Here is a 27,764-nt window from a genome sequence, read left to right on the forward strand (position 1 = left end):
TCCACTAACACGGGGGCTTCTATAGTCCATTGCTCCCCTTGCCTCTCTGAGGGGGCCCGGTTCTGGCCGTGGTCCCCGGTAGGTCTAAGAACTCCATACACATGACTGATGCCAAAGTCTGACATTAGCATATCAGCCTGGGATAGCTCCGGGGAGCCTCCGGGACTCACCCAGAAAATGGCGTTTCATTACATTCAACGCTGGTTTTTTGCCTGGTGGGGGGTCTGCCATTACTATGATCCCCCTTTCCTGTTCTAGGTGAATTTCTTTTGAATTCTTCTGTTGGCGTTACTCCCCGCTTGGCCTCCGTGAGTGGACACGTCCCGGGGGTTCAGCTTTAGCAGTTTGTTGGTAGATTTGGGTGCCGGTTCGCGGTACCCTGCCTGGGCTTCCCTTAGCGTGTACCAAAGGCTATGGGCCCTGGGAAACCCCACAGTGGCTCCGTGGTCCTCTAGGTGTGTCCCCGGAGCCCCCCCTCGCATCCTGTGAGTTTAACGGTTGATCTGTCCCCTTGTCTCAGGGTGACACTCACCGGTTGTGCCTCCGCCATGCTTCCTGTTGGGTCATTGTTCTTGTGACCCGGAGTCGTCCGATGATTGTTGTCGGTACACGTTCTCCTTCACCCAGGCCACTGGTCTTGTTAATCGGGTGCAGGCGGCTGCGGCGTTGCTTGCTGGGTGTGTGTTGCTGCAACACTCTTGGTTGTTTGCGGCCCCGGATGCTCCGATGCTGCCCCGTTTTGGTGGTTGGGGTCTGGACTTGGGGGTGGGGGTCACTTCGGCTCTGGCTCCTTCCGCTTCTTGTTCCTTCCCTTCTGTTCTACTCACTTCCTCCCTTGCTTCCTGCTCCGTACCATAGGTGGGTTTCGGGGTTGGGGCGGGGTCTGGTTGGGTTGAGACTCGGGCGGTCTCGGGGGTTTTCCTCTTCCGGGGTGGCGGCGGAGGCTTTCGAGTCGGCTTCTCCAGCCGTGCCGCATGGGTCTGACCAGTGGGCTCCCTTCATTAGTGTTTGCACGGCTGCCCCGGCTTTTCCTTGTTATGCTGGGGCTTTGGGGGTGCGGCTCTGCCCTGGGTCATGCCGTAGAGGTTAGCTGGGGAGGCCTCGGCCCCGTTTGCCCCTCTTGGGTCCTTGTACCTTTGGTGTGGGGCAGTGGGGTTGTTCCTTCCCTCTGTGTTCCTGTTGTTTTCGGGTATACCCCTCCCTGGGTTCGGTTCCGTGTTCCTTCGGGTTCGTCAGTCCCGTCGTTCCTGGGGGTGTGTTTCACCCCCTTTTCCTTACCCTTTTCGCTCTTATTTCGCGATGCTGTTCACAAAAAAAAAAAAAGTTCAGGTAAGATACATCCATACAAGGTGTGAAACAAACATTGATGGATTTCTATATTGACCTAGTACTTAGTGCCTAAACCGCTTCGTATCGTTGTCCCTGCATGTTCCTTGGTCAGGGGTGCTTGTCATGGTTCTCGTTGGTTCGAGAGTCTCTTCGTACCTTCCAATATTATTGGAACGTCTGTTGATTTTCGATGTGGTTTCTATCGGGTCTTTTGTCGGCCTTGTTGGTTCCCTTCCATCATCTGTTTTCTTTCGCTTCGTTTTCGCCGTGTTTTGTTTTCGCGTCGTCTCTACTTCCAGTTTTGGCGTTCTTTGTCTTCGTTCCGCACGCCTTCCTGGTGTTTGTACGATGTATGTACGTTGTGTGTATGATTTGTGTGTCCGCCTGGTGTACGAGCCACGCCTCCCGGTGGACGGGTGGTGCGTTTCGTACCTCGTGTGCTGGGGCCGCGGTGTGCGTTTTGTTTACGGGCGGTATGTTCCTGCGTTCACGTCGTTTCTCGTGGTTTTCTACAGCTTCTTGCTCGTTTCTCCCTCCAGTCGTGGCCCTCTGGATGCTGAGGGTGTTTTGGATTTATATCTGGGGGTGTCACTTTGTTCTCCCTCTGTACTGCTTCGTCTTCTGCAGGGCGTGCACCTCTGGCCGTCTTTCTCCTTCGACCTCCCATTTTATTCAAGTAAGGGTACATACTGTGCCTACTGCCTCGAGTATGCATGGTTTTCGGGCACACCTTAAGCGCTGCTCCTGGTATGTTACTTGGCTCGCCTGTGTTGTGGCGCGGTCGTGTGTATGCTCTGCTGGTGAGGTCTTGTCTGGAGCTTCTGTCGGCCTAGTGCTGGTTCTCACTTTTGGTGGGGTGCTTGCCTAGTTGTGCTTGCGGGGTTGACTCTGGCTCTTGGGCCCCGCTTCTCCTGTCAGTTGATGGTTGTGCAGTTTCCTGAGCCTTCTGGGCTCTGTCTTCACGTTTGCTCCTGTGGGTGGCGTCTGCCTCCTCCACATGGCTTTTTGGTGCTTTTCGCTTCCTTTCCCCTCTGACATTGATCGGGTTCTTTTCGTCTGTGGTTCCTTTGGGTGCTCACTACCTCCTGTGTCCCTTTGTGCGTACAAACATATGGACATAAGTACAGTGGACCTGCGGAGGGCCTCTTGGCCCGTGCAGGTAGCTTCTGTTTCATCCATTCCCACTCACGTACATGTCCAACCCGCCCTTGCACCAATCATGGGGCCCCACCACCACGTTACGTGGTAATTGGTTCTGCGCGTCACCGGGCCTATTACAGGTCATTCCTCCGGTCTTTCCTGATTCTGCGCTTATCCCTTTTATGCCCGTTGTTTCGTGCCCAAAATGTGCTGCAAGGGTGGCTTGTGCCACTATCCCAGTTTCTATTGTTTCGTGGGGATTGGTCAATAAACGCAAACACTAAGGAACTACTTATCTTTTGTTGCGTATTCAGTAGTTGCGGGTGATATTTTGGCGGGCAATGGTGCGGGTTGGGCGCTCTGAGAGTCGGTACGGTGTCTCACTTGTCTGTTCTAGACCACACTTGCAGGTAGTCTAGTTATTCTTCGCCACTCTGCTGGTTATATGCTTGGGCGACGCCTTAGTTCTCCACAGGTTGGCAGGACTTTTCCTTGGACGTACGGAATGGTATGAGTTTCATCGTTGGTACTTTGGAGAGCTTTGCTTCTCTGGTTAGGCTCATGCGTTTGGAGCGAGTATCTTCTTGGGATACTCTACACTCTCCGCCACCCTTGTTCACTGTTCCATCCTTGTTTACTCTTCCCCGCTTGGCGGGATTGCGTCGATGGCTCCTGACTGGGGTGTTTGGTGTGGTGTTTGGTCACCTTGCATGTGTCTTTAATGCCTTTTCTATGGGGAGCCCCTACGGCTCCCTGGAGCTTATCGGGCTAATGTATGTTATGTTAGACCGGGACATTAGCTAAGGAGTTCAGACCTACCAGGGACCAGCGCCAGAACCTGGCCCCTTCAGAGAGGTTTCAGGGAGCAATGGCCCTGGAAAACCCCATATGGTTGGGGGTTTTCCTTATCTGCCATCGACCGGGGTTAGGCACCCAGAAAGGTATGCGTAACAAAACAAACCCCACATGGTAAGAAACTACAACAAAAACCGAACAGAGAGGTAGAAAACTCCCTACAATCCCAAGGAAACAAGCAAACAAGCAAACATCACACTTTACTGCCGCGCCGATTGTCCGCGCATCCCTCCCCGCCCCGGGAGGGGGAGGGGGAGCCCCAGACCTACCGCGCCGGCTGGCAAGCTCCAGTTCGTTCGCTAATGTCAACCGGGATTGACGCTTCTCTGGCCTCAGTTTCCTAGGCGGTGTTTGCCTTGTGTGGCGTTCACTGCCGTGTGTTGTGTTGTGCGGTGGCCAGGAGTACTTCATCAGTGCCGGAGCTGCATGTGCTTAGTGGCTGACTTCCCTAAGTGCCCTGTGAGTACTGCCCTTGCGTAACAGGGTTATCTTCCCTGGGGCGTTCGGCGACCATTCCCGTAGAGGTTCTTGCTGCTCGGCATTTGCCTCGCCCTTGGGGCCAGCTGGGGCTTGGGGCCCTTGTTTGACCCTGGGTAGGGATTGGTATTGTGCTGGTTAGGGCGTCAAGGTGTTGCGCAGCTTGCCACCTAAGTGGCGGCCGGTTTCTGTTGCCTCTGGAGACGGTGTACTTTTGCGGGGTTTTTCTTTTGTTTTTAATTTTTCATGCCTGGTGGGGGTCTGCCTAAGGTGGTTATAGTTCCACTGGTAGTGTTTGGCGGCCCTCTGCTAGGCCCCCGTGATTGTACACGTCTCAGGGGTTTTCAGTGCTATAATCTACCCTCTTGTTATGTTTAGGTTTCTTAACCGGTTAGCAACACCTTGCCCGGGCTTCCCGTAGTTGTTACCCTACGGGCCCTGGAAACCCCTGTCTGGGCTCGGGGGACCATTGAATGTGTCTTCCGGGTTCCAACCCGTCTTGTACGGGATTGTTGGTTGCTGTTCCCTTGTCTCCGGGTGACAGTCGCCATTTTTACCTCCGTCGTGCTGCCTGTTGGGTCACTGACACCTTGACCCGGAGTCTTGCGAGTGATTCTCTGCTTGTTCTCCAGTACTCTCCTGATGTTATTACTGTTCAGAGTACAGGCTGCATCCGTGTTGCAAGCTTGGTTTGGTTGCTGCAACATGCTAGGTTGGTTTCCCACTCGAATGCCCCGTGGCCGCCCCGGTTGGTTAGGTGCTGTTCGCCCCTTTCCCTCCATGTTCCCGGCTCCGGACCGTCTGCGGGTTTCAGGGTCGGGGCGGGGTTTAGTTGCGGCAGAGACTCGGGCGGTTTTCGGGGGCTGCCCCGTTCAGGTTGGGGACGGAGGTTTGAGCCTGTGCCTCCTGCCAAGGCTTCTGGGTCTTACCAGCGGCCCTTTCTTGTTGCCTTTCCCATGGACTCTTGCTTTTCTTTCAGGGCGGAGGGCTAGGCTTGGCTCTGCCCCGGGGCCTCTGTTGTTGGTTCCCGGGGCTGTGGGGGGTTGCCTGCTAGCAGTTCTGGGGCGGTTTTGCCCCTGCCGGGGGTTTTTCTGCTGTTGGGCGACGTTTTTCGCCCATCCAGTCTACTAGCTTCCCACATTTGCTGGCGTGTTTTTGTGTATTTAGCGTCAGCCACAGCCCCTGCTGGCGGCCATTTTCGTCTGCCGGTTTCACGGCGTGGCCACCAGGGCGGTGTTGCGGTTTGTTTACGTGCGTCTGGGTGTGCGAGCGAGCGTCTCGGGTGAGTTTTCAAAATTTTTCATGGTTTTTGTTCTCCTGTTGTCGTTTCTTTGTTTTTCTGGTGTTTTCTTGCCGTTGCCTGTTCCTCAGGGAATGTTTGGGTGTTGATTTTACAACGGGTTTTTCCAATTTTTCTGTTTTGGGTCTGAGCCTTTGGGTTTAGGCTCAGTGCCCCTGGCTGGTATGCTTGCTCCCACACCTTGTCCCTCGGTTTTCGGTCTGTTGGGACCGTTTTCCCAGGGGGTTCTGCTGGGGGCTGTGCTTTGCCTTTCAGTGGTGTACTCCACCGGCAAATGTGGTGGTTTGGGCTCCCCCTGGTTTGATTCTGGGTTCCTTTGGGTTCCTTGGTTTCGTTCTGGAGGTTTCTTCCTCTTGGGGCCCCCTTTTGTGGGTTCAGGGGACCTTGTTTCCTCGTGTGACCCGGTTCTGCCTTCTGGGGTTCCGGGGTCTTCCTGGCTTGCAGACTGATCTTTTTGGGTCTTGGCACATGTTGTGGTTGTGCTGGGACTTTGCGGTTTTGCTGTCGAGGTGGGCCTTTTGATGCAGTTTTGTGCCTTCATTGCCTGGCCGGCGTGGTGCTCTCTGCCCACTAGTCGGCGACTTGTACTTTTACAAAATATGTCCTCACCTAGTTGTGCAGGGGGTTGAGCTCTGGCTCTTTGGTCTTGCCTCTCACCCGTCTAACAGGTAATTTCCTAAGTGTAGTTACAGGATGAGAGCTACGCTCGTGGTGTCCCGTCTCCCCAGCACTCTTTGTCATATAACGCTTTGAAACTACTGACGGTCTTGGCCTCCACCACCTTCTCACTTAACTTGTTCCAACCGTCTACCACTCTATTTGCGAAGGTGAATTTTCTTATATTTCTTCGGCATCTGTGTTTAGCTAGTTTAAATCTATGACCTCTTGTTCTTGAAATTCCAGGTCTCAGGAAGTCTTCCCTGTCGATTTTATCAATTCCTGTAACTATTTTGTATGTAGTGATCATATCACCTCTTTTTCTTCTGTCTTCTAGTTTTGGCATATTTAATGCTTCTAACCTCTCCTCGTAGCTCTTGCCCTTCAGTTCTGGGAGCCACTTAGTAGCATGTCTTTGCACCTTTTCCAGTTTGTTGATGTGCTTCTTAAGATATGGGCACCACACAACAGCTGCATATTCTAGCTTTGGCCTAACAAAAGTCATGAACAATTTCTTTAGTATATCGCCATCCATGTATTTAAATGCAATTCTGAAGTTAGAAAGCATAGCATAGGCTCCTTGCACAATATTCTTTATGTGGTCCTCAGGTGATAGTTTTCTATCTAGAACCACTCCTAGATCTCTTTCTTTATCAGAATTCTTTAAAGATTTCTCACATAATATATAGGTTGTGTGGGGTCTATGTTCTCCTATTCCACATTCCATAACATGACATTTATTAACATTAAATTGCATTTGCCAAGTGGTGCTCCATATACTTATTTTGTCCAGGTCTTCTTGAAGGGCATGACAGTCATCTAAATTTCTTATCCTTCCTATTATCTTAGCATCATCAGCAAACATGTTCATATAATTCTGTATACCAACTGGTAGATCATTTATGTACACAATAAACATCACTGGTGCAAGAACTGAACCCTGTGGTACTCCACTTGTGACATTTCTCCATTCTGATACATTGCCTCTGATTACTGCCCTCATTTTTCTATCAGTCAGAAAATTTTTCATCCATGATAGAAGCTTACCTGTCACCCCTCCAATATTTTCCAGTTTCCAGAACAACCTCTTATGTGGAACTCTGTCGAAAGCCTTTTTTAGGTCCAGATAGATGCAGTCAACCCAACCATCTCTTTCCTGTAATATCTCTGTGGCTCGATCATAGAAACTGAGTAAATTCGATACACAGGATCTTCCAGATCGAAAACCATACTGTCTGTCTGATATTATATCATTTCTCTCTAGGTGTTCTACCCATTTAGTTTTGATTAGTTTTTCCAATACTTTCACTATTACACTTGTCAATGATACAGGTCTATAATTGAGGGGGTCTTCCCTGCTGCCACTTTTGTAGATTGGAACTATGTTAGCCTGTTTCCACCCGTCTGCTACGATTCCTGTACACAGGGATGCCTGAAAGATCAGGTGAAGTGGAATGCTGAGCTCAGATGCACATTCTCTCAGAACCCATGGTGAAACGCCATCTGGGCCAGCTGCTTTTTTCTTACCGAGCTCCTTGAGCATTTTTTCCACTTCGTCTCTAGACACCTCTATGTGTTTTATGTTGTTCTCTGGAATTCTTATTGTATCTGGTTCCCTAAAGATTTCATTTTGTACAAACACACTTTGGAACTTTTCGTTTAGTGTTTCACACATTTCCTTTTCATCTTCCGTGAATCTATTTCCCATTTTCAACCTCTGAATATTATCCTTTACCTGCAATTTGTTGTTTATGAATTTATAGAATAGACCTGGTTCTGTTTTACATTTGTCCGCAATCCCTTTTTCAAAATTTCTTTCTGCCTCTCTCCTCACTGCCGTGTAGTTGTTTCTCGCATCTTTGTATCGCTGGTATGTTTGGGGGTTCGGCCTCTTCCTGTATTGATTCCATTTTTGTGTCTTTCGGTCTCTAGCCCTCTCGCAATTTCTATTGAACCAATCCTGTTTCCTAGTTCTGCATCTCTGTTTTGGTATAAATTTTTTTGTGCCTTTATCATATATTTCACAAAACTTGCCATACATCTCATTCACTTCCTTGCCTAGCATCAAGTCTGTCCAATTATACTCACTAAAAAAATTTCTAAGGTCACCATAATGTCCTCTCCTGAAGTCTGGTTTTTCAACTGCTTCAACCTCCTTATTTTCTTCCAGCTTATAACGCATTGCATGCTTTATTCCCAAAAAGACATAGTCACTTTTACCCAAGGGAGGAAGGTACTGAATGTCAAATATCTCTTCCTCCTTCCTGGTAAATATCAAATCTAGCATGGAGGGAACGTCCCCTTCCCTCATCCTCGTAGCTTGTTTAACATGTTGATACAAGAATGTTTCCAGGATGAGGTCTACAAATTTACAGTTCCAAAAATCTTCTGTTTTAGCTTCATATGCTTCCCAGTCTATGGATTTCAAGTTGAAGTCACCGACTATCAACAGTCGTGATCTATCGTTATCCGCTCTCGCTATAATCTCTCTCATTATTGTTATAAGACCTTCACGTTTACTATCTAGCTCCTCCTTTGACCATGTGCTGCTTGGCGGTGGACTATATGCATTTATCATCATTAGTTTATCATCCTCATAGCAGATCTCTAGTGCTATTATGTCAACTTCTTGTGGATTGGCAGTCATTATTTCCTTCACCTTTAGGTGTTCTTTTACCAGCACAGCAACGCCACCGCCTTTCCTAATTTTTCTGTCCCGTCTCCAAATTGAGTAGCCCCATGGGAATATGACCTCATTTAAAATTACATCTTCAAGTTTTGTCTCCGTGAGTGCAACAATGTCTGGTGTCTGCAGCTGTATTACATCACTTAACTCCAGTATCTTCGATCTCACTCCATCTATGTTGGTGTATGCAATCTTCAGGAACTTGTTCCCCCTCTCCTTATTCTTCACTCCCCCTCTCTCTATTGATTTTGTTGGTTTGCCTTTATGTACCACTTTACTGGTTTGCCTACCCCTATCACTTTGTAGAAAAAAGAATTTATTTCTTCTTCATTTCTGCTCTCATTTAAATGTTTTGCCTCGGCGAGGTTCAGTTTCAGCTTCTCTCTATCTTCTTTTGAAAGATCTCGTCTTAACGACCACCCTTTCCCATCCTCATCCCTTTGCAATTTTCTAGCATTCCTTAGTACTTCTTCCATCTGTTTGGCACCGTTTAGGGTGATCCTCAAAGGTCGATCTTTCCCTTTTACGTACCTGCCTATTCTCCTGTAGTCGCACACATTCTCTCTGTTTGTAAGACCTTCCACGAGGCCAACAATTTTATCTACTACTTTAGCTTTTTCTACAGTGTATCGGTTCCTGTGCCTCTTGGGCTCTGTCATGTCTACATGTGACATTGTATGGGGGTCAGCCTCGTTACTTGTGTGAGGAGTCGCCACATTCCTTCCTAGTGCTTTCCCGTTCCCATTCTGACACAAAAAAAAAAAAAAAAAAAAAATTAATTCTATCTGTGGCTCTTTTGGGTACTCAGTTTCCACCTGTGTCCCCTAGTGCGTGTGCCCCTTGTGTAACATAGCCTGTCCTTATCAACCCTTTCGATTCCCTTGGGTATCTTGAATGTGGTGATCAGGTCTCCCCTCACTTCGTCTTCCAGCGAAGTGTGGTTTCATTCCCGTAGTCTCTCCTCATGACTTCGGTAGTGTACTTTTTCTTTCTGAAGGGGTTCTGTTCCCTTCTCTGTTGACTGGGCGCTGCGGGAGCAGCTTGCTCTGTTGCCTCTCGCTTGGTCCCGCTGTTGGTGGGCGCTTTGGGTTGTCTTCCGGCCTCTGCTGGCGTCGGAGGACGGCTTCTCCCCCTTGAGGGGGGGTTCAGAGCTGGCGGGGTGGGCTTCTTCCCCTGCGCTTCGTCATTTCCTCTTTGTGGGTGCGTGGGGCGTGGTCGATCCGCCCCATTCTTCTGGGCTTCCCGTCTGCTCTTTGCAGTCATGAGCTTTTCCCGTCTGCTCTTTGCAGTCATGAGCTTTTCCAGTCTGCAGTTCTTCTGGACTACTTCAGTCTGCGCCCTGGATCCTCTGCCCTCCTCGGAGGACTGTTGTCTCCTGTTCGGATTCTGTGAGGGCCGGGTGCATGGATGGTGGACCTGGACCTCCAGGTCACTTCTTGGCACGTTCCTCTCCAGTTTTTCTGGGGCTAGCACGGTTGGTAATTACCTATGTGTACTTACCTAAGTGTAGTTACAGGATGAGAGCTACTCTCGTGGTGTCCCGTCTTCCCAGCACTCTTTGTCATATAATGCTTTGATTATAATTGTCATATTGTCATATAATGATTGTCATATGTCATAATGTCTTAATATGATTGTCATATAATGCTTTGGTGGTGGGGCTTCAGGTTTGCTGTTTTTATTGCCTTCCCTATTTTGTAAAGGGCACTTTGTATACTCTTTGCATCTTTACCGGATCTTAGTGTCCTGTCTGCGTCTGAGATTCGGTGTCTGGCCTACCTCGACGACTGGCTGGAGTGGGCTCCCAGTCAGTCCGCTTGTCTGCTCGCCAGGGGATGGTTCTTTCCAGATCGCTGGGTTTGGTTTTCCTGGTGATCTGGAGGTTTTTCCTTCTGTTTCCGTCCCGGGTTCGGACCTGGGCCTTGTTTCAGGCTCTTGGGCCCCTCATTGTCTTCCCTCCAGAAGTGTTACTGCGGCTGTGGTGCCGCCTTTGGCTGTTCAGGAGGGGGTCCCGGGTTGCTCAGCGGTTGCTTGGGCGGTTGTGCGGGAGTTTGCACTTCGGCGTGCTTGTCTGCCCGCGGAGTCGGGTTTGGCTCCGGCGTCGGTTGGTTCCTACGGAGACTTCCCTTCCGCCTCTTGCATTCCTTGGGTTCTTCTGGGGATCTGGTGTTGGTGCTGCGTCACCAGCTTCCTCTTTGGGGTTTTCGGGGTTCCGTGCCTTGGCACCTCCCCGAGCCTTCGCTCGATGTGTTCACGGACGGGTCGTCTCTCGGCTGGGGCTTTGTGACCAGTGCTCACCAGGTCGGCCGAGGTTGATGGAGTCTGTCTGTCCGTCGGGCTCACAGCCCGGTTCAGGTGTTCATGGCTGTCTGGTTTGCGCTTCGGAGGGTTTGGGTCACTAGGTACTCTACCATTCAGCTCTGTTTGGACTGTTCTCTGGTGGTTCTTTCCGGAACCACAGGGGGTTTGGTTAACCGTGTGGTTCGTGTCCGGGGTGTGTCCTGCGTCCTGGTGGACAGCTGTCTCGGTTCATTCCTCTTCGTGGGTTGGCCAGTTGTTGCCGATTCGTTTTGTTGGCTCTGTTGGGCTTATGGACTCCTGGCCATGGACGTCTTCGGGTCGGCGTGGTCTAGGCGTCGCCCGTTTTGGGGCGCCCTTCCCACCTGCGAGGACTTCACGGTGGAGGCTTTCGGCAGGCCTGGTCGAGGTGGGGGGTACCTGTACCTCTTCTCCCGTTCCAGCTGTTGCTTCGGGTTCTGGCTCGGTTGCAGCCCATTCCCACGAGAACAGTCCTTATGGTTCCATGGTGGCCGGCCCGGCCTTCTTTTCAGACGCTGCTTGATAGGTGTCCGTGCCCGGGGCGTTTTTCCTGAGGCTTCGCCTCTTTCAGCAGGCCGAATCGGTCCTGTCCGTGACTGGTTCGGCCTTCTCTTTGGCTCTTTGCGTCTGGTATTTTGACGCAGGTCTCACCATCTCTATGGTGTTCAGGTGGCTTTGTTGACGGTGTCCCACCTGCGAGCTTCGTCTTGGAGACAGTATGACGTTTATTACGTTTTCTCGCGTTTTGTTTCCCCTCCGGCCTGCTCATGAGTCGCCTGAGCCATCCTGGTCCTTGTTCAGGGTGCCTTCTTATCTTCCCCTCAGTTTGTGGTAGCCCCTTCGGTTTCAGTTTCCTCCTCTTTGGTACTGGTGGTAGCTCTATTGGTGTGCAGCCTTTCTCTGTCCTGGCGACGGTCGAGACGGCTGCTTTCCGGAGGGGTTCTTGGGGTGTTGGTACTTGTTTGGTTTGGCCGGGGGGTGCGTCCTGTGTTGTCCGGTTGTGCTTTTTGCTGTTGCCGGCGTACCGTGCCTGGGGATGCGCTGTGGTTGATCCGGTTCCTTCGTTCCCTGTTTTCAGGGCTCGGGTCTCCCAGGTCGTCCGCAGTGTTTTCCTTCTTCCTGCGGTCTGTCTTTGCGCCCGTGCTGTTCAGACGTTTGCAGCATTTGCTGCTGTGTTGGTGACGTCTCGGGCTCGTTTCGGGCGCAGGGATTTGTGGGTCGCACAGGTTTTTTGCCGCCCATCCATATGTGCGTCTGTTCTTGGGCGTTCTTGTTGCCTTGGGTCACAGGTTTGCGACCGGTTGTCTTGGCTTTGCGTTGCAGAGTTTGTGGCGGCCGCCTCCCGGGTTAGCCCTTTCTTTTCCTTCTCTTTGGGTATGAAGCTCCAGGGAGCCGTAGGGGCTCCCCACAGAAAACCAGCGTTGAATGTAATGAAACGCCATTTTCTGGGTGAGCCCCGGAGTCTCCCTGGAAACCCTCCCTCCCACCGGTCGGCGGTTTTTTCGCGTTGGTTGAAGCTTAGCTTCCGAACTGGAGCTTGGCAGCCGGCGCGGTAGGTCCGGGGCTCCCCCCTCCCCCTCCCGGGGTGGGGAGGGCTGCGCGGACGATCGGCGCGGCAGTAAAGTGTGATGTTTGCTTGTTTCCTTGGGATTGTAGGGAGTTTTCTACCTCTCTGTTCGGTTTTTGTTGTAGTTTCTTACCATGTGGGGTTTGTTTTGTTACGCCTACCTTTCTGGGTGCCTAACCCCGGTTGATGGCAGATAAGGAAAACCCCCAACCATATGGGGTTTTCCAGGGCCATTGCTCCCTGAAACCTCTCTGAAGGGGCCAGGTTCTGGCGCTGGTCTACCTTGAGGCTACCTTGAGGTGCTTCCGGGGCTTAGTGTCCCCGCAGCCCGGTCGTCGACCAGGCCTCCTGGTTGCTGGACTGATCAACCAGGCTGTTAGACACGGCTGCTCGCAGCCTGACGTATGAGTCACAGCCTGGTTGATCAGATATCCTTTGGAGGTGCTTATCCAGTTCTCTCTTGAACACTGTGAGGGGTTTGCCAGTTATGCCCCTTATGTGTAGTGGAAGCGTGTTGAACAGTCTCGGGCCTCTGATGTTGATAGAGTTCTCTCTCAGAGTACCTGTTGCACCTCTGCTTTTCAACGGGGGTATTCTGCACATCCTGCCATGTCTTCTGGTCTCATGTGGTGTTATTTCTGTGTGCAGGTTTGGGACCAGCCCCTCAATTATTTTCCACGTGTAAATTATTATGTATCTCTCCCGCCTGCGCTCAAGGGAGTACAGATTTAGGCTCTTTAGTCGGTCCCAGTAATTTAGATGTTTTACTGAGTGGATTCTAGCAGTAAAGGATCTCTGCACGCTCTCTAGGTCAGCAATTTCTCCAGCTTTGAAAGGGGCTGTCATTGTGCAGCAGTACTCCACTCTAGATAGCACAAGCGTTTTGAAAAGTATCATCATCGGTATAGCATCTCTAGTGTGAAAAGTTCTTGTTATCCAACCTGTCATTTTTCTTGCAGTTGTGACGGCTACTTTATTGTGTTCTTTAAAGGTAAGGTCTTCCGACATGAGTACACCCAGGTCCTTTACATTGCCTTTTCGTTCTATGTTATGATTTGCCTGCGTTTTGTACGTGGTTTCTGTTTTTATATTTTCAATTTTTCCGTAGCGCATGAGCTGAAACTTATCCTCGTTGAATACCATATTATTTTCTGTAGCCCATAGAAAGACCTGATCTACATCTGATTGGAGGTTTGCCGTGTCCTCTATGTTGCCAACTCTCATGAAAATCCTAGTGTCATCTGCAAAGGATGATACAGTGCTATAGGTTGTGTTCTGGTCTATGTCCGATATGAGGATGAGAAAAAGTACTGGAGCAAGCACAGTACCCTGGGGGACTGAGCTCTTCACGGTTGATGGGCTGGATTTTATTTTGTTGACTATTACACATTGGGTTCTGTCAGTCAGGAAATTGTAGATCCATCTGCCTATTTTCCCGGTAATTCCTTTTGAACGCATTTTATGTGCAATAACACCATGGTCACATTTATCAAAAGCTTTTGCAAAATCTGTGTAAATTACATCAGCGTTTTGTTTGTCTTCCATAGCATCTAATGCCATATCATAGTGGTCCAGCAACTGCGACAGGCAAGAGCGCCCTGTTCTGAAACCATGTTGTCCGGGGTTATGGAGATGCTGTGATTCCATGTATTTTGTGATCTTACTTCTTAGCACTCTCTCAAAAATTTTTATGATGTGCGATGTTAGTGCTATCGGTCTGTAATTTTTTGCCTCTGCCTTATTTCCTCCTTTATGGAGTGGTGCTATCTCTGCTGTTTTTAGTATGTCAGGGATAACGCCAGTATCTAGACTTTGTCTCCACAGAATGTGAAGGGCCTGCGATAGTGGTTTTTTACAGTTCTTGATGAATATGGAGTTCCAAGAATCCGGGCCTGGTGCAGAGTGCATAGGCATACTGTTTATGGCTTCTTCAAAATCTAGTGGGGATAGGGCGACGTCTGATATGTGATTTGATGTTGATGGTCCCTGGTAGGTCTGAACTCCTTAGCTAATGTCCCGGTCTAACATAACATACATTAGCCCGATAAGTTCCAGGGAGCCTCCGGGGCTCACCCAGAAAATGGCGTTTCATTACATTCAACACTGGTTTTTTTCACGTGTATGTGTGTGTACACATGTAGATGTACATATGGACACAGTGTGTGTGTGTAATTACCTAAGTGTAATTACCTAAGTGTAGTTACAGGATGAGAGCTACGCTCGTGGTGTCCCGTCTTCCCAGCACTCTTTGTCATATAACGCTTTGAAACTACTGACGGTCTTGGCCTCCACCACCTTCTCACTTAACTTGTTCCAACCGTCTACCACTCTATTTGCGAAGGTGAATTTTCTTATATTTCTTCGGCATCTGTGTTTAGCTAGTTTAAATCTATGACCTCTTGTTCTTGAAGTGCCAGGTCTCAGGAAATCTTCCCTGTCGATTTTATCAATTCCTGTTACTATTTTGTATGTAGTGATCATATCACCTCTTTTTCTTCTGTCTTCTAGTTTTGGCATGTTTAATGCTTCCAACCTCTCCTCGTAGCTCTTGCCCTTCAGTTCTGGGAGCCACTTCGTAGCATGTCTTTGCACCTTTTCCAGTTTGTTGATGTGCTTCTTAAGATATGGGCACCACACAACAACTGCATATTCTAGCTTTGGCCTAACAAAAGTCATGAACAATTTCTTTAGTATATCGCCATCCATGTATTTAAATGCAATTCTGAAGTTAGAAAGCATCGCATAGGCTCCTTGCACAATATTCTTTATGTGGTCCTCAGTTGATAGTTTTCTATCTAGAACCACCCCTAGATCTCTTTCTTTATCAGAATTCTTTAAAGATTTCTCACATAATATATAGGTTGTATGGGGTCTATGTTCTCCTATTCCACATTCCATAACATGACATTTATTAACATTAAATTCCATTTGCCAGGTGGTGCTCCATATACTTATTTTTTCCAGGTCTTCTTGAAGGGCATGACAATCATCTAAATTTCTTATCCTTCCTATTATCTTAGCATCATCAGCAAACATGTTCATATAATTCTGTATACCAACTGGTAGATCATTTATGTACACAATAAACATCACTGGTGCAAGAACTGAACCCTGTGGTACTCCACTTGTGACATTTCTCCATTCCGATACATTGCCTCTGATTACTGCCCTCATTTTTCTATCAGTCAGAAAATTTTTCATCCATGATAGAAGCTTACCTGTCACCCCTCCAATATTTTCCAGTTTCCAGAACAACCTCTTATGTGGAACTCTGTCGAAAGCCTTTTTTAGGTCCAGATAGATGCAGTCAACCCAACCATCTCTTTCCTGTAATATCTCTGTGGCTCGATCATAGAAACTGAGTAAATTCGATACACAGGATCTTCCAGATCGAAAACCATACTGTCTGTCTGATATTATATCATTTCTCTCCAGGTGTTCTACCCATTTAGTTTTGATTAGCTTTTCCAATACTTTCACTATTACACTTGTCAATGATACAGGTCTATAATTGAGGGGGTCTTCCCTGCTGCCACTTTTGTAGATTGGAACTATGTTAGCCTGTTTCCACACGTCTGCTACGATTCCTGTACACAGGGATGCCTGAAAGATCAGGTGAAGTGGAATGCTGAGCTCAGATGCACATTCTCTCAGAACCCATGGTGAAACGCCATCTGGGCCAGCTGCTTTGTTCTTCCCGAGCTCCTTTAGCATGTTTTCCACTTCATCTCTAGACACCTCTATCCGCTCTATGTTGTTCTCTGGAATTCTTATTGTGTCTGGTTCTCTGAAGATTTCATTTTGTACAAACACACTTTGGAACTTTTCATTTAATGTTTCACACATTTCCTTTTCATTTTCCGTGAATCTGTTTCCCATTTTCAACCTCTGGATATTATCCTTTACCTGCAATTTGTTGTTTATGAATTTGAAGAATAGGCCCGGTTCTGTTTTACATTTATCTGCTATCCCTTTTTCAAAATTTCTTTCTGCCTCTCTCCTTACTGCTGTATAGTTGTTTCTCGCATCTTTATATCGCTGGTATGTTTGGGGGGTTTGGCCTCTTCCTATACTGATTCCATTTTTGTGTCTTTTGGTCTCTTGCCCTCTCACAATTTCTGTCGAACCAATCCTGTTTTCTGGCCCTGCATCTCTGTTTTGGTATGAATGTTTGTGTGCCTTCCTCGTATAGTTTTAAAAATTTGGCATACATTTCATTTACTTCCCTACCTAGCAACAATTCTGTCCAATTACACTCATTAAAAAAATTTCGAAGTTCCCCATAGTTGCCTCTCCTTAATCGAGTTTATCAACTGTTTCAATGTCCCCATTTTCTTCTAGATGATATCTTAAAGCATATTTAATGTCTAACAGGACGTGATCACTCTTTCCCAAGGGAGGAAGGTACTGGATGTCAAAAATCTCTTCTTCTTTCGTGGTGAATACTAGATCCAGTACTGTGTGTACTGTGTGCACATGTGTATGTGCATACACACGTGTGTAACATACCTTGTGTGTATGTGTATGTATACTTTTTCTTTCGGAAGGGGATCTATTCCCTTCTCTGTTGATGGGGTGCTGGGGGAGCAGCTTGCTCTGTTGGCTCTCGCATGGTCCCGCAGTTAGTGGGCGCTTTTGGTCGTCTTCCGGCCTCTGGTGGCGGCGGTGGACGGCTTCTCCGTCTTTAGGGGTTTCAGGGCTGGCGGGGTGGGCTGCTTCTCCTGTGCTTCGTCATGTCATCTTAGTGGATGCGTTGGACGTGGTCGATCCGCCTCATCCTTCTGGGGTTCCTGTCTGCTCTATGCAGACATGGTCCTGTTGAATCTGCGGTTCTTTTGGACTTCTTCAGTCTGCGCCCTGGATTCTATGCCCTCATCGGAGGACTGTTGTCTCCTGTCTGGCTTCTGTTTGGGCCGGGTGCCTGGATGGTGGCCCTGGACCTCCAGGTCGATTCTTGGCACGTTCCTCTCCAGTTTTCCGGGACTGGCACAGTTGGTGGTGGGGCTACAGGCCCCACCATCATTGCTTTTGTTGCCTTCCCTATTTTGTAATTGGCACTGGGTGTATTTACACATCTTTACTGGATCTTGGTGCTCTGTCTTGAGTCTGCTTGGGATTCGGTGTCTGGCCTACCTCGGCGACTGGCTGGTGTGGGCTCCCAGTCAGTCCGCTTGTCTGCTCACCTGGGGTGTGGTTCTTTCCAGATCACCGGGTTTGGTTTCCTGGTGATCTGGAGGCCGTTCCATCTGTTTCCGTCCTGGGTTTGAACCTTACTGGGTCTTGTTTAGGGCTCTTGGGCCGCTCCTTGTCTTTCCCTCCAGAAGTGATACTGCGGCTGTGGTGCCTCTTTCGGCTGTTCATGAGGGAGTCCTGGGTTGCTTGAGCAGTTGTGCAGGAGTCTGAACTTCGACGTGCTGGTCTCCCCGCGGGGTCGGGTTTGGCTTTGGCGTCTGTTTGGTTCCTTCGGAGACTTCCCTTCCGCCTCTCTTGCAATCGTTGGGTTCGTTCGTCCGGGGATCTTATGTTGGTGCTGCATCACCAGCTTCCTCATTGGGGTTTTCAGGGTTCCTTGCCTTGGCACCTCCCCAAGCCTTCGCTCGATGTGTTCACGGACGGGTCATCTCTCGGCTGGGGCTTTGTGACCAGTGCTCACCAGGTCGACCGGGGATGGTGGGGTCTGTCCGTCCGTCAGGCTTACAGCACGGTACGGGAGTTCGTGGCTGTCTGGTTTGCACTTCGGAGGGTTTTGGTCACTCGGTGCTCTACCATTCAGCTCCATTTGGACTGTTCTCTGGCGGTTCTTGCCGGAACCACAGGGTTTCTCTTAGGTGTTTGACCTTTGGGGTTGGTTCCTTCAAGTGGCTCGTTTGCTGGATTCTTGAGGTTTGGCTAACCGTGAGGTTCATGTCCATGGTGTGTCCTGTGTCCTGGCGGACAGCTGTCTCGGTTCATTCCTATGTTTGCGGATTGGCCAGTCGTCGCCGACTCATTTCGTTGGCTCTGCAGGACGTATGGACTCTTGGCCATGGACGTCTTCGAGTTGGCGTGGTCTAGGCGTTGCTCATTCTATGTGGCGCCTTACTTTTATTAGTCTGTCTAATGTTCTAAGTTTTATTAGTCTGTCTTGATTGTCTTTGGGAATGGCATTATTGTTAAAAGAATGAAAATACTGTACTTTGAAATCAATTCATATCATTTTGCAGTCATAAAAGTATTGAAAGAAGATACATGCCACAATTTACCTGTTTGCCAGCACTTTCTCAGCGTTGGCAACCTCATAATGCCCATCAACATTGTCAGTCCCAAATATTTGGCAAGCCCTTTTACACTCACTTCATCCCACTCATTGTTTGAGTTGTCAGAAGCATTTGCCTGGCTGTGTGATGCATACAAATTTGTTTCATATACCATAAATTTCAGCAAATCACGCATAATAAATATCTGTAAAAGTCCTAGAGGAGTGCTGGGTACTGGTACAGTCAAGCCTGGTATCCCAGTAAAACTTTCTACCAGTGGTGCAGTGTTGTCAATAGACCAGGCTTCACGAGAACTGGTGCGTGGGGTATGTGCGGTACGAGTTCTAATAGCAGACACTGCACTTGTGGCTGTGGAAGTATCATCAAAATCATCAGTCTCCTCACTTTCAATTTCATCCCCACTATATGCATCACTATCACTTTGGTCACTTTCAAGATCAGGATCAGAAAATTCATCAACTAAAGCCTGGAATTTTTTGGTGTGAGTTTCACTTTTCTGTACTTTTGGCAAACACTACTTAGCTTCTCCCCAGACGTCTTTCTTTTCCTGCTCTCTTTCTGCAATGGCACTGTTCTTGATCACTATCCATCTTGGAGTAAATGTAGAGTGTATAAAGGCAGTAACAAATATAACTGAGGAAAAATAGCTGGAATGGGCGCACGTGTTGGATGCGAGAGTAGGCCGCAGCAATCACGAGGTTTCAGACAATAACAATAAGCCTATGGCAGCAGGCAGTGCCTTGATGCCACATTGGCCATAACAGAAAATGGGAAGACGGCGCAAAATTTAAAACACGTTACATAATGATCAGATTAAAAATTTAATTTTAGCAAGTATTTTAACACTTTCGCCCATGAACGACTCAGCATTGCGTAGTTTTTTTACTAGACAGAATTCTACGAACGACACAGCATTGCGTCGTTTTTTTACTAGGCAGAATTCCACGAACGACACAGCATTGCTTCGTTTCCAGCGGCAAATTGGCGACATCTTCGGGAGGGGGAGCCGCAGTTTTGGACATTATATGCATATACATATTGTAGGGAATTTCATTGCAAACACAATGATACCAAAATGAAAGGCCTAGGACCAGAATTGAGGTAACAAAGTTGAAAAGAGTATACCATTTTATTGCTCTTTATTAGCACTCACCGGGGTAACTCTTGTCACTTTCTCTGTTTGCTGTGGGTGGTATGCCGGGCCTTTGGACTTTATATATGCATATAGTTTTGTAGAGAATTCTATTGCAAACACAATGATACCAATATGAAAGACCTAGGTCGATGAATTTAGATGTCCAAAGTGAAGAGAGTGTACACATCTTATTGCTCTTGCGCGCTCCCGGGTAACACGCTCCCACTTTCTCACTTTCTTGCCGGGCTTTTGGGCTTCATATGCATTTAGTTCTGTAGAGAATTCTTTTGTGAACACATCATTGATATCAATTTGAAAAACCTAGGATGAGAATTGAGATGACAAAGTAGAAAAAGAGTATACACTTTTCAGTATTACCGCGCTCTCCAATGTAAAGAGAGGAGTGGCGCCCTGTGGCGCTGCGCTCTCTTTCTGGTAACCTTGGCCCACTTTCATCTTGTCGGCGGGGCATTATATGCATATACTCCTGTAGAGAATTTCATTGCGAACACAGTGATACCAAAATGAAAGACCTAGGACCAGAATTGAGGTAACAAATTTGAAAGGAGTATACTATTTTATTGCTCTTGATTAGCCCTCACGGGGGTAATGCGCTGTCACTTTCTCTGTTTGCTGTGGGTGGTACGCCGGGCTTTTGGAGTTTAGATGCACTTACGCCTCTAGAGAATTCTATTGCAAACACAATGATACCAAAATGAAAGCCCTAGGACGAGAATTGAGGTGACCAAAGTGAAAAGAATGTACACATTTTATTGCTCTTGCACGATCTCGGGTAACTCGCTCTCACTTTCTCTGTTTGCTGCGAGTGGTAAGCCAGGCTTTTGGAGTTTATATTCATTTACACCTCTAGAGAATTCTATTGCGAGCAAATTGATACCAAATTGAAAAACCTATGATGAGAATTGAGGTGACAAAGTTGAAAAGAGTATGCACTTCTCAGTATTACAGCGCTCTCTAGTGGAAGTCCTGGAGCTCTCTTCTGGGTAACCCTTGCCTGCTTTCATCACGTTGGAGGGTGAAGCACGCTACAATTTTTTAAATTATATGCTTATAACTCTGTTGGGAATTCTATTGCGAACACAATGATACCAAAATGAAAGACCTAGGACCAGAATTGAGGTAACCAAAGTGAAAAGAGTGTACACATTTTATTGCTCTTGCACGATCCCGGGTAACTCGTTCTCAATTTTTCTGTTTGCTGCGGGTGGTAAGCCGAGCTTTTGGAGTTTATATGCTTTTACACCTCTAGATAATTTTATTGCTAACACATTGATACCAAATTTAATATCTTAGAATGAGAATTTAGGTGACAAAGTTGAAAAGAGTACTGTATACACATTTCAAAATTACTGCGCACTCCCGTGAAATGTCAAACGCCACCTGGGATAGTGTGGCGCTCGCGGGCCCAAAGCAACAAAGTTTTAATTTTGGACACCACATGCATCCCCGCCGGACATCTGCAGAGTTATTTGTGGATGTCAACTCCGTCCCCGGAAGACGAAAGATACGGTTCCCTTCATTCCCTGTTTCAGGGCTCGGGTCTCTCAGGTCGTCCATAGAATTTTTAAGTCTTCTAGCCTGAGGGGCTATCCTTGCACACGTGCTATTCAGATGTTTGCAACTTTCGCTGCTGTGTTGGTGACGTCTAGGGCTCATTTCGGGTGCAAGGATTTGAGGGTCGCACAGGTTCCTGGCCGCACTTTCTTTATGCGCGTGTCTTTTCCTGTGCGTTCTTGTTGCCATGGGTCGCAGATTGCAGCCTGTTGTCTCGGCTTTTCCTTCTCTTTGGGTATGAAGCTCCAGGGAGCCGTAGGGGAGCCCACAGAAAACCAGCGTTGAATGTAATGAAACGCCATTTTCTGGGTGAGCCCCGGAGGCTCCCTGGCAATCCTCCCTCCCGGTCGGCTGTTTTTTCGCGTTGGTTGAAGCTTAGCTTCCAAACTGATGCTAGGCAGCCGGCACGATGAGGTCCGGGGCTCCCCCCTCCCCTTCTCGGGCGGGGAGGGCTGCGCGGATGATCGGTGCAGCAGTAAAGTGTGATGTTTGCTTGTTTCCTTGGGATTGTAGGGAGTTTCTACCTCTCTGTTCGTTTTTTTTTTTTTTTTTTTTTTTTAGTTTTTTACCATGTGGGGTTTGTTTTGTTATGCAGGCACTTTCTGGGTGCCTGACCCCAGTCGATGGCAGATAAGGAAAACCCCCAACCACAAGGAGATTTTCCAGGGCCATTGCTCCCTGAAACCTCTCTGAAGGGGCCAGGTTCTGGCGGTGGTCCCTGGCAGGTCTTAACACTTTCGCGCTTTAGATTAGAGATAACTCGTCGCCATTTTTTCTTACGATTCCGCATAACAGCCTGCTTTTCTCGTCCATCGAAAAAATATTTCTATAAATTCCATTTTTAACCGAAATGGATGGGGATACTTTTGTTTTGTAGAGAATTTATTTGCGAATTTTTTGGTACCAGAATGAATATTATATCACATACACTTCTATGAGTAAAAAAAAAATACACAAAGTATGTTTGGGGGTGTGGCGAGCGTGTGGCAGTGGGTTCTCTTTAGCCGTTGATATATCCAACGCGTGGGAAATATTTGTATGTGTTATGTATATGTCTGTGTAGGGAATTTTACTGCGATCACTGTCATACAAATTATAAAATGTTTCAACAAGTATAAACATGACAAACATCAAACGAACGAAAACAATGTGTTCGTTTCTGCCGCGAACGCATACTGAGCGACGTGGTTCTATATTTGGCGCTTCTCTTACACATGCTTTGTACAAATGTTATACAGTTCATCTTATAGAAAATTGTATTGCGAACACATTGGTATAAAAAAGAAATACGTACATAGAAAAGTAGGGTCAGGAAACGTATAAACTTTCCAAGCATGATTTCCCCCCTGTGTTTTCGCCAGTGCCTTCGCGGCTAATTACTCTCCACTTCACACACTCTTGCGGGTGGGCAATTACCTATATTAAACATTCATATGCATATGTCCGTGTAGAGAATTTTATTGCGATTCCAATGATACCAAAATTAGCGATGTAGGACAACTGTAGGCTTCGCAACCATTAAAAGAGTGGTAACATTTTGTTGCTGTTTGGCGCTCTCGGCGAGTGATCTGCATAGTTTTTTATTTGGTGTTGATACTCCTTATGCTTGGGCGGTATTTTATAGGTATGCTCCTATAGACAATTTCATTGCGAACACAGTGATACCATATTTAAATACGTGCGCCTTCAATTATTGTCAGGACAGTCAAAAGAGTGTACACTTTTTCGGTCTTACCGCGTAGGCGCGCGAAGTGCCGAAAGCTTCTGGGGTATTGTTTTTTTTTGAGCGCCAAGAGCGCGAAAGTGTTAACTCCTTAGCTAATGTCCCGGTCTAATATAACATACATTAGCCCGATAAGCTCCAGGGAGCCTCCGGGGCTCACCCAGAAAATGGCGTTTCATTACATTCAACGCTGGTTTTCTGTGGGGAGCCCCTACGGCTCCCTGGAGCAAGCGGGGTCACAGGGGGCCCAAGGCCCCCAGGCCGACTCCTCCCCAGCCCCAGGATCCCCTACGTCGGGATCCGGGGCAGAGCCGTCCTCCAAACCCTCTACCCCTGAAGAAAAGGTAGAGTCCAAGGGAAAGGCAGACAAGAAGGGGGCCTGCTGGTGGGACCCAGAAGCCTCGGCAGGAGGAACCGGCTCAAATGCCTCCGTCCCCGACCCGGATGGGGCAGCCCCCGAAGCAGCCCGAGTCTCTCCACCAACTAAATCCTGTGCCAAGGCCGAAAACCGCATACGTTTCGGAGCCGGACACAGGGGGGGAGGTGCAGGAAGAACCACAGGGGAAGGACCAGAGGGCGCGGTAGGAGTCAAAGCCATAGCAACCAACGCCCCCAGGTCAGGGTCCCTAAAGCCAAAACGGGGCAGCCTCGGGGCATCCAGGCGGGAAACCGACCTAGCGCGTTGCAATAACCTAAATCTAACATGCAACGCTGATGCTGCCTGTACTCTAATAGGAACATCCTCAGAGTAAAACCTGAGCACAAGCAGAGAACAGGACTCGCAAGACTCCGGGTCAAAGGTGTCATTGACCCAACAGGCAGCATGACGGAGGCAAAACAGGTGACTGTCACCCTGAGACAAGGACACACTGCAACCTTCAAACCCGCACAAGGCAGGCTGGAACTCGGGAGACGCCTCCATGGGTCCCCGAGCCCCGACAGGGGTTTCCAGGGCCCGTAGGGTAGCAACTACAGGAAGCCCGGGCAAGGTGTTGCTAACCGGTTAAGAAACCCAAACAAAACACGGGTAAATGATAATACTGAAAACCCCTGGGACGTGTACAAGCACGGGGGCCTAGCAGAGGACCACCAAAACAATACCAGGGGAACTATGGGCCCATGAGGCAGAACCTCCACCAGGCAACCAAAAACAAAACAAAAGAAAAACCCCGCAAAAGTACACCGTCCCCAGAGCAACAGGAACCGGTCGCCGCTTAGGTGGCAGGCCGCGCAACACCTTGACGCCCTAACCAGCACAAAACCACTCCCTACCCAAGGCCAAACAAGGGCCCCAAGCCCCAGCTGGCCCCAAGGGCGAGGCAAATGCCGAGCAGCAAAAACCTCTACGGGAGCGATTCCCGAACGCCCCAGAGAAGATAACCCTGACACGCAAGGGCAGTACTCACAGGGCGCCTAGGGAAGGAAGCCCTAGGCGCATGCAGCCCCGGCACTGATGAAGTACTCCTGGCCACCGCACACCACAACAACAGCAGAGAACGCCACACGAGGCAAACACCGCCAAGGAATTTGAGGCCAGAGAAGCGTCTATCCCGGTTGACACTAGCTTGCGAACTGACGGCAGCCGGCGCGGTGAGGTCCGGGGCCCCCCCCTCCCCCTCCTGGGGAGGGGAGGGCTGCGCGGACGACCGGCGCGGCAGTAAATTGATTGTTTGATTGTTTTCCTTGGGATTGTAGGGAGTTTTCTACCTCTCTGTTCGGTTTTTGTTGTAGTTTTTTACCATGTGGGGTTTGTTTTGTTACGCCTACCTTTCTGGGTGCCTAACCCCGGTCGATGGCAGATAAGGAAAACCCCCAACCATATGGGGTTTTCCAGGGCCATTGCTCCCTGAAACCTCTCTGAAGGGGCCAGGTTCTGGCGCTGGTCCCTGGTAGGTCTGAACTCCATAGCTAATGTCCCGGTCTAACATAACATACATTAGCCCGATAAGCTCCTGGGAGCCTCCGGGGCTCACCCAGAAAATGGCGTTTCATTACATTCAACGCTGGTTTTTTGATGGCAGGGCAAACCACTTCATTCACCCACTCGGTAAAAAATTGCCTAGTCACCCATGCCTTACTCTTAGCCCCTCCATATCACACACATTTTGTTTTTCTGCACGTTATATTTTTTGAAAACCCTTAGATTTTCAGAAAGATACACAAGCAAGGGTATAATTTTCAAATTGCCACTTGCATTACCACACAGCACAAGAGTTAGCCTATCTTTCATAGGCTTTTGTCCGGGCAATGACTTCTCATCCTGAGTAATGTATATCCTCTTCAGCAATCTTTTCCAGAATAGTCCTGTTTCGTCACAATTAAACACTTGTTGTGGTAGGTATCCCTCACTATCTACAAAATCTTTAAATTTGTCAACAAATCTTTCAGCCGCTGGTTTGTCATTGCTGGCACATTCCCATGCCTCACAACACTATGAATACCACATCTCTTTCTAAATTTCTCAAACCATCCCCTGCTCGCCTTAAACTCTTTCGTATCTGCATCACTCGTTCCAGGGGTTATGTTTATCAGATGTTCATGCAACAGCCTTGCTTTTTCACAAATGATGGCCTCTGAAATGCTATCACCTGCTAACTGCTTCTCGTTTATCCAAATTAATAATAACTTTTCTACATCATCAAGTGTTTGTGTTCTTTCTTTCGTGATTGTTGTTACGCCTTTTGCCACTTTAGCACTCATCATTCCCTTTTTCTTAGCAGTTACAGAGCATATCGTTGACACACTTTTGTTGTTCAATCTAGCAAGTTCAACAGTCCGCATACCATTTTCATGTTTATGAATGATCTCTTGTTTCTGCTCTATGGTCATCCTCACAGTTGTTCTCTTAGGTTGAACTTTACCACTGACCCTCTTGGGACCCATGGTATGATACATAATACAGTAATTACTTTTATGTTCCGAAACTAAAAAAAGATCCCAAAACAATTAAATTCTTAACAGAGAATTCAAGCGTGGTTGTCACCTTGACAGGACGCTTGTAAACTGAGGCACTGAGCCGTGCCTCACCGAAATGCCACGCTCTTGGTCGACCATTACACGTATAAACAAATTTTGAACACCGAGGCAAACGACGATTACCGATCAAATTTTTAGGAGAAATTGACTACGAGTACAGTATTGAAAATTATGAGAACAGGCACTAACAAGAACCGAGGTTCCACTGTATTACAAGTTTGATTGTCAAAAGAATATTGCTTTCTCATGGAGTAGTTGAAATTTAGAGATTCAACAGTTATTCATGTAAATATGAAGAGAAGGAATTAACCTTTCCTCCAGTATTTGATATCAATGTTTGTATATATTTCAGGAAATGGAGTATTGACCTTGTATGTGATGTCAGACAGCTACCTGGGTCTTGATCAGCAATATGACATTCCACTGAAAATTATTGAAGCTAGTCTAGAAGCTCAAGTAAATTCTGAAGTAATCATCAATGAAGTGGAAGAGGAAAGGGAGAAGAAATGGCATCCTCCTCCATCAGGTAATAACAAAAAGGGGCCTACTATATGTATGGAAACATCCAGATATAATTCAGCTATTAAATTCCTTTTAAACATTACATAATTGACGAATTTTAATATTTCCCAACAGATACTGTGCCTACCATGGTGCCGCCTTGTGAGGGTTTTGAAACTGGGTCGTCTTATGACCCTCAGAATGACTCTGGCAGTCAGGATAACAGTGATTCTTGGCCCATAGAAAATAAAGCAAGAAATGGTAAACAACAACGTACAAGAAACAAAGAAAGGAAGAGAGATAATGCAAAAGGCCAAACTTGGGGTAGCAGTGAGGAAGTTAAAGGTGCTTGGTAATAAATCATAGTCATTTAATAATCATTTGGTTACATTGAAATCATTACTGCAATTAATATTGATGTACTGGTGCAGTTTATTGGTGAGGTTTTCCTTGTTTCTTAAATTATCAGCTATTACATAACTAGGAAGTATAATGGCATAATTTGAATAAAGATTAAATAAAAAAAAACTGCGCGGTTTTTTTACCCAATGGATCATTCCATTCCAGATCATCACAGCTCTCAATCTGACCATCTCGAATTTACATGAAATTTGTTAAAATGTTAAAGTACATGAAGTACTGTACATTTGAAATTGTTTAGCTTTCAGTAATGTATGATATTCATGCAGGAAGGTTGCCATGTGATAAATACATTTCTGGGGGAGGGGGATCCCCCCCTTGTGATTCCCTAAAGCTATCATTGTTGATGGTGTACCACTACTAGATCACATCAGCTGTGGAGTGTTATTGGCCCACCAGAGACAGAACCTGGCCTACTCATAGAGAGGACCAGAAAGTAAGCAAGATAAAACAGACCACTACCACCTTCAGTAGAGACTGCAACTCTAAAACACCCAAAAGAACACCACCTGAACCATGTAAATAAACAAACAACTGAAAATTCACAAAACTAGTGCAAGCTCATTCTCCCCACTTTCTGCCACTCGTTTGTGGGGAGGAAGGTGACCGCCTGATGTCCGCTGACTATTTTACCCTTAATTAAATGGTGATGCAGTGTCCCAGGTTGCCTCTCTTCTGCTCTGGCTCCAGTGTTGTGCTAGTTAGCTAAGTGGCGCCTTATCTTGGAAGGAGGCAAGAACCCCTTGTGGCTTCCTGAAGCTGTACTACCAGGTCCTGTCATTTGCAGACGTGCAGGGAGTACTGGCACATGATAAAAATGTTATAAATTTGTTCATGTCTGCCACTA

The 27,764-nt window shown here is 47.7% G+C and overlaps 1 protein-coding gene across 1 annotated transcript in view; it reads left to right on the forward strand.

Moving 5' to 3' along the window:
- obe (activating signal cointegrator 1 complex subunit obelus) overlaps positions 1-27,025 on the forward strand; it is a 565,443-nt gene extending 538,418 nt beyond the window's left edge. Inside the window, exons 46-47 of the mRNA XM_069330748.1 lie at positions 26,349-26,522; positions 26,633-27,025. Of these exons, the coding sequence (XP_069186849.1) occupies positions 26,349-26,522; positions 26,633-26,853 (395 nt within the window). The 3' untranslated portion in view covers positions 26,854-27,025. The remainder of the gene's footprint in view (positions 1-26,348; positions 26,523-26,632) is intronic.
- Positions 27,026-27,764: the final 739 nt, after the last annotated feature.

Source organism: Procambarus clarkii, chromosome 24 (assembly GCF_040958095.1).
Source record: "Procambarus clarkii isolate CNS0578487 chromosome 24, FALCON_Pclarkii_2.0, whole genome shotgun sequence".
Taxonomy (NCBI): Eukaryota; Metazoa; Arthropoda; class Malacostraca; order Decapoda; family Cambaridae; genus Procambarus; species Procambarus clarkii.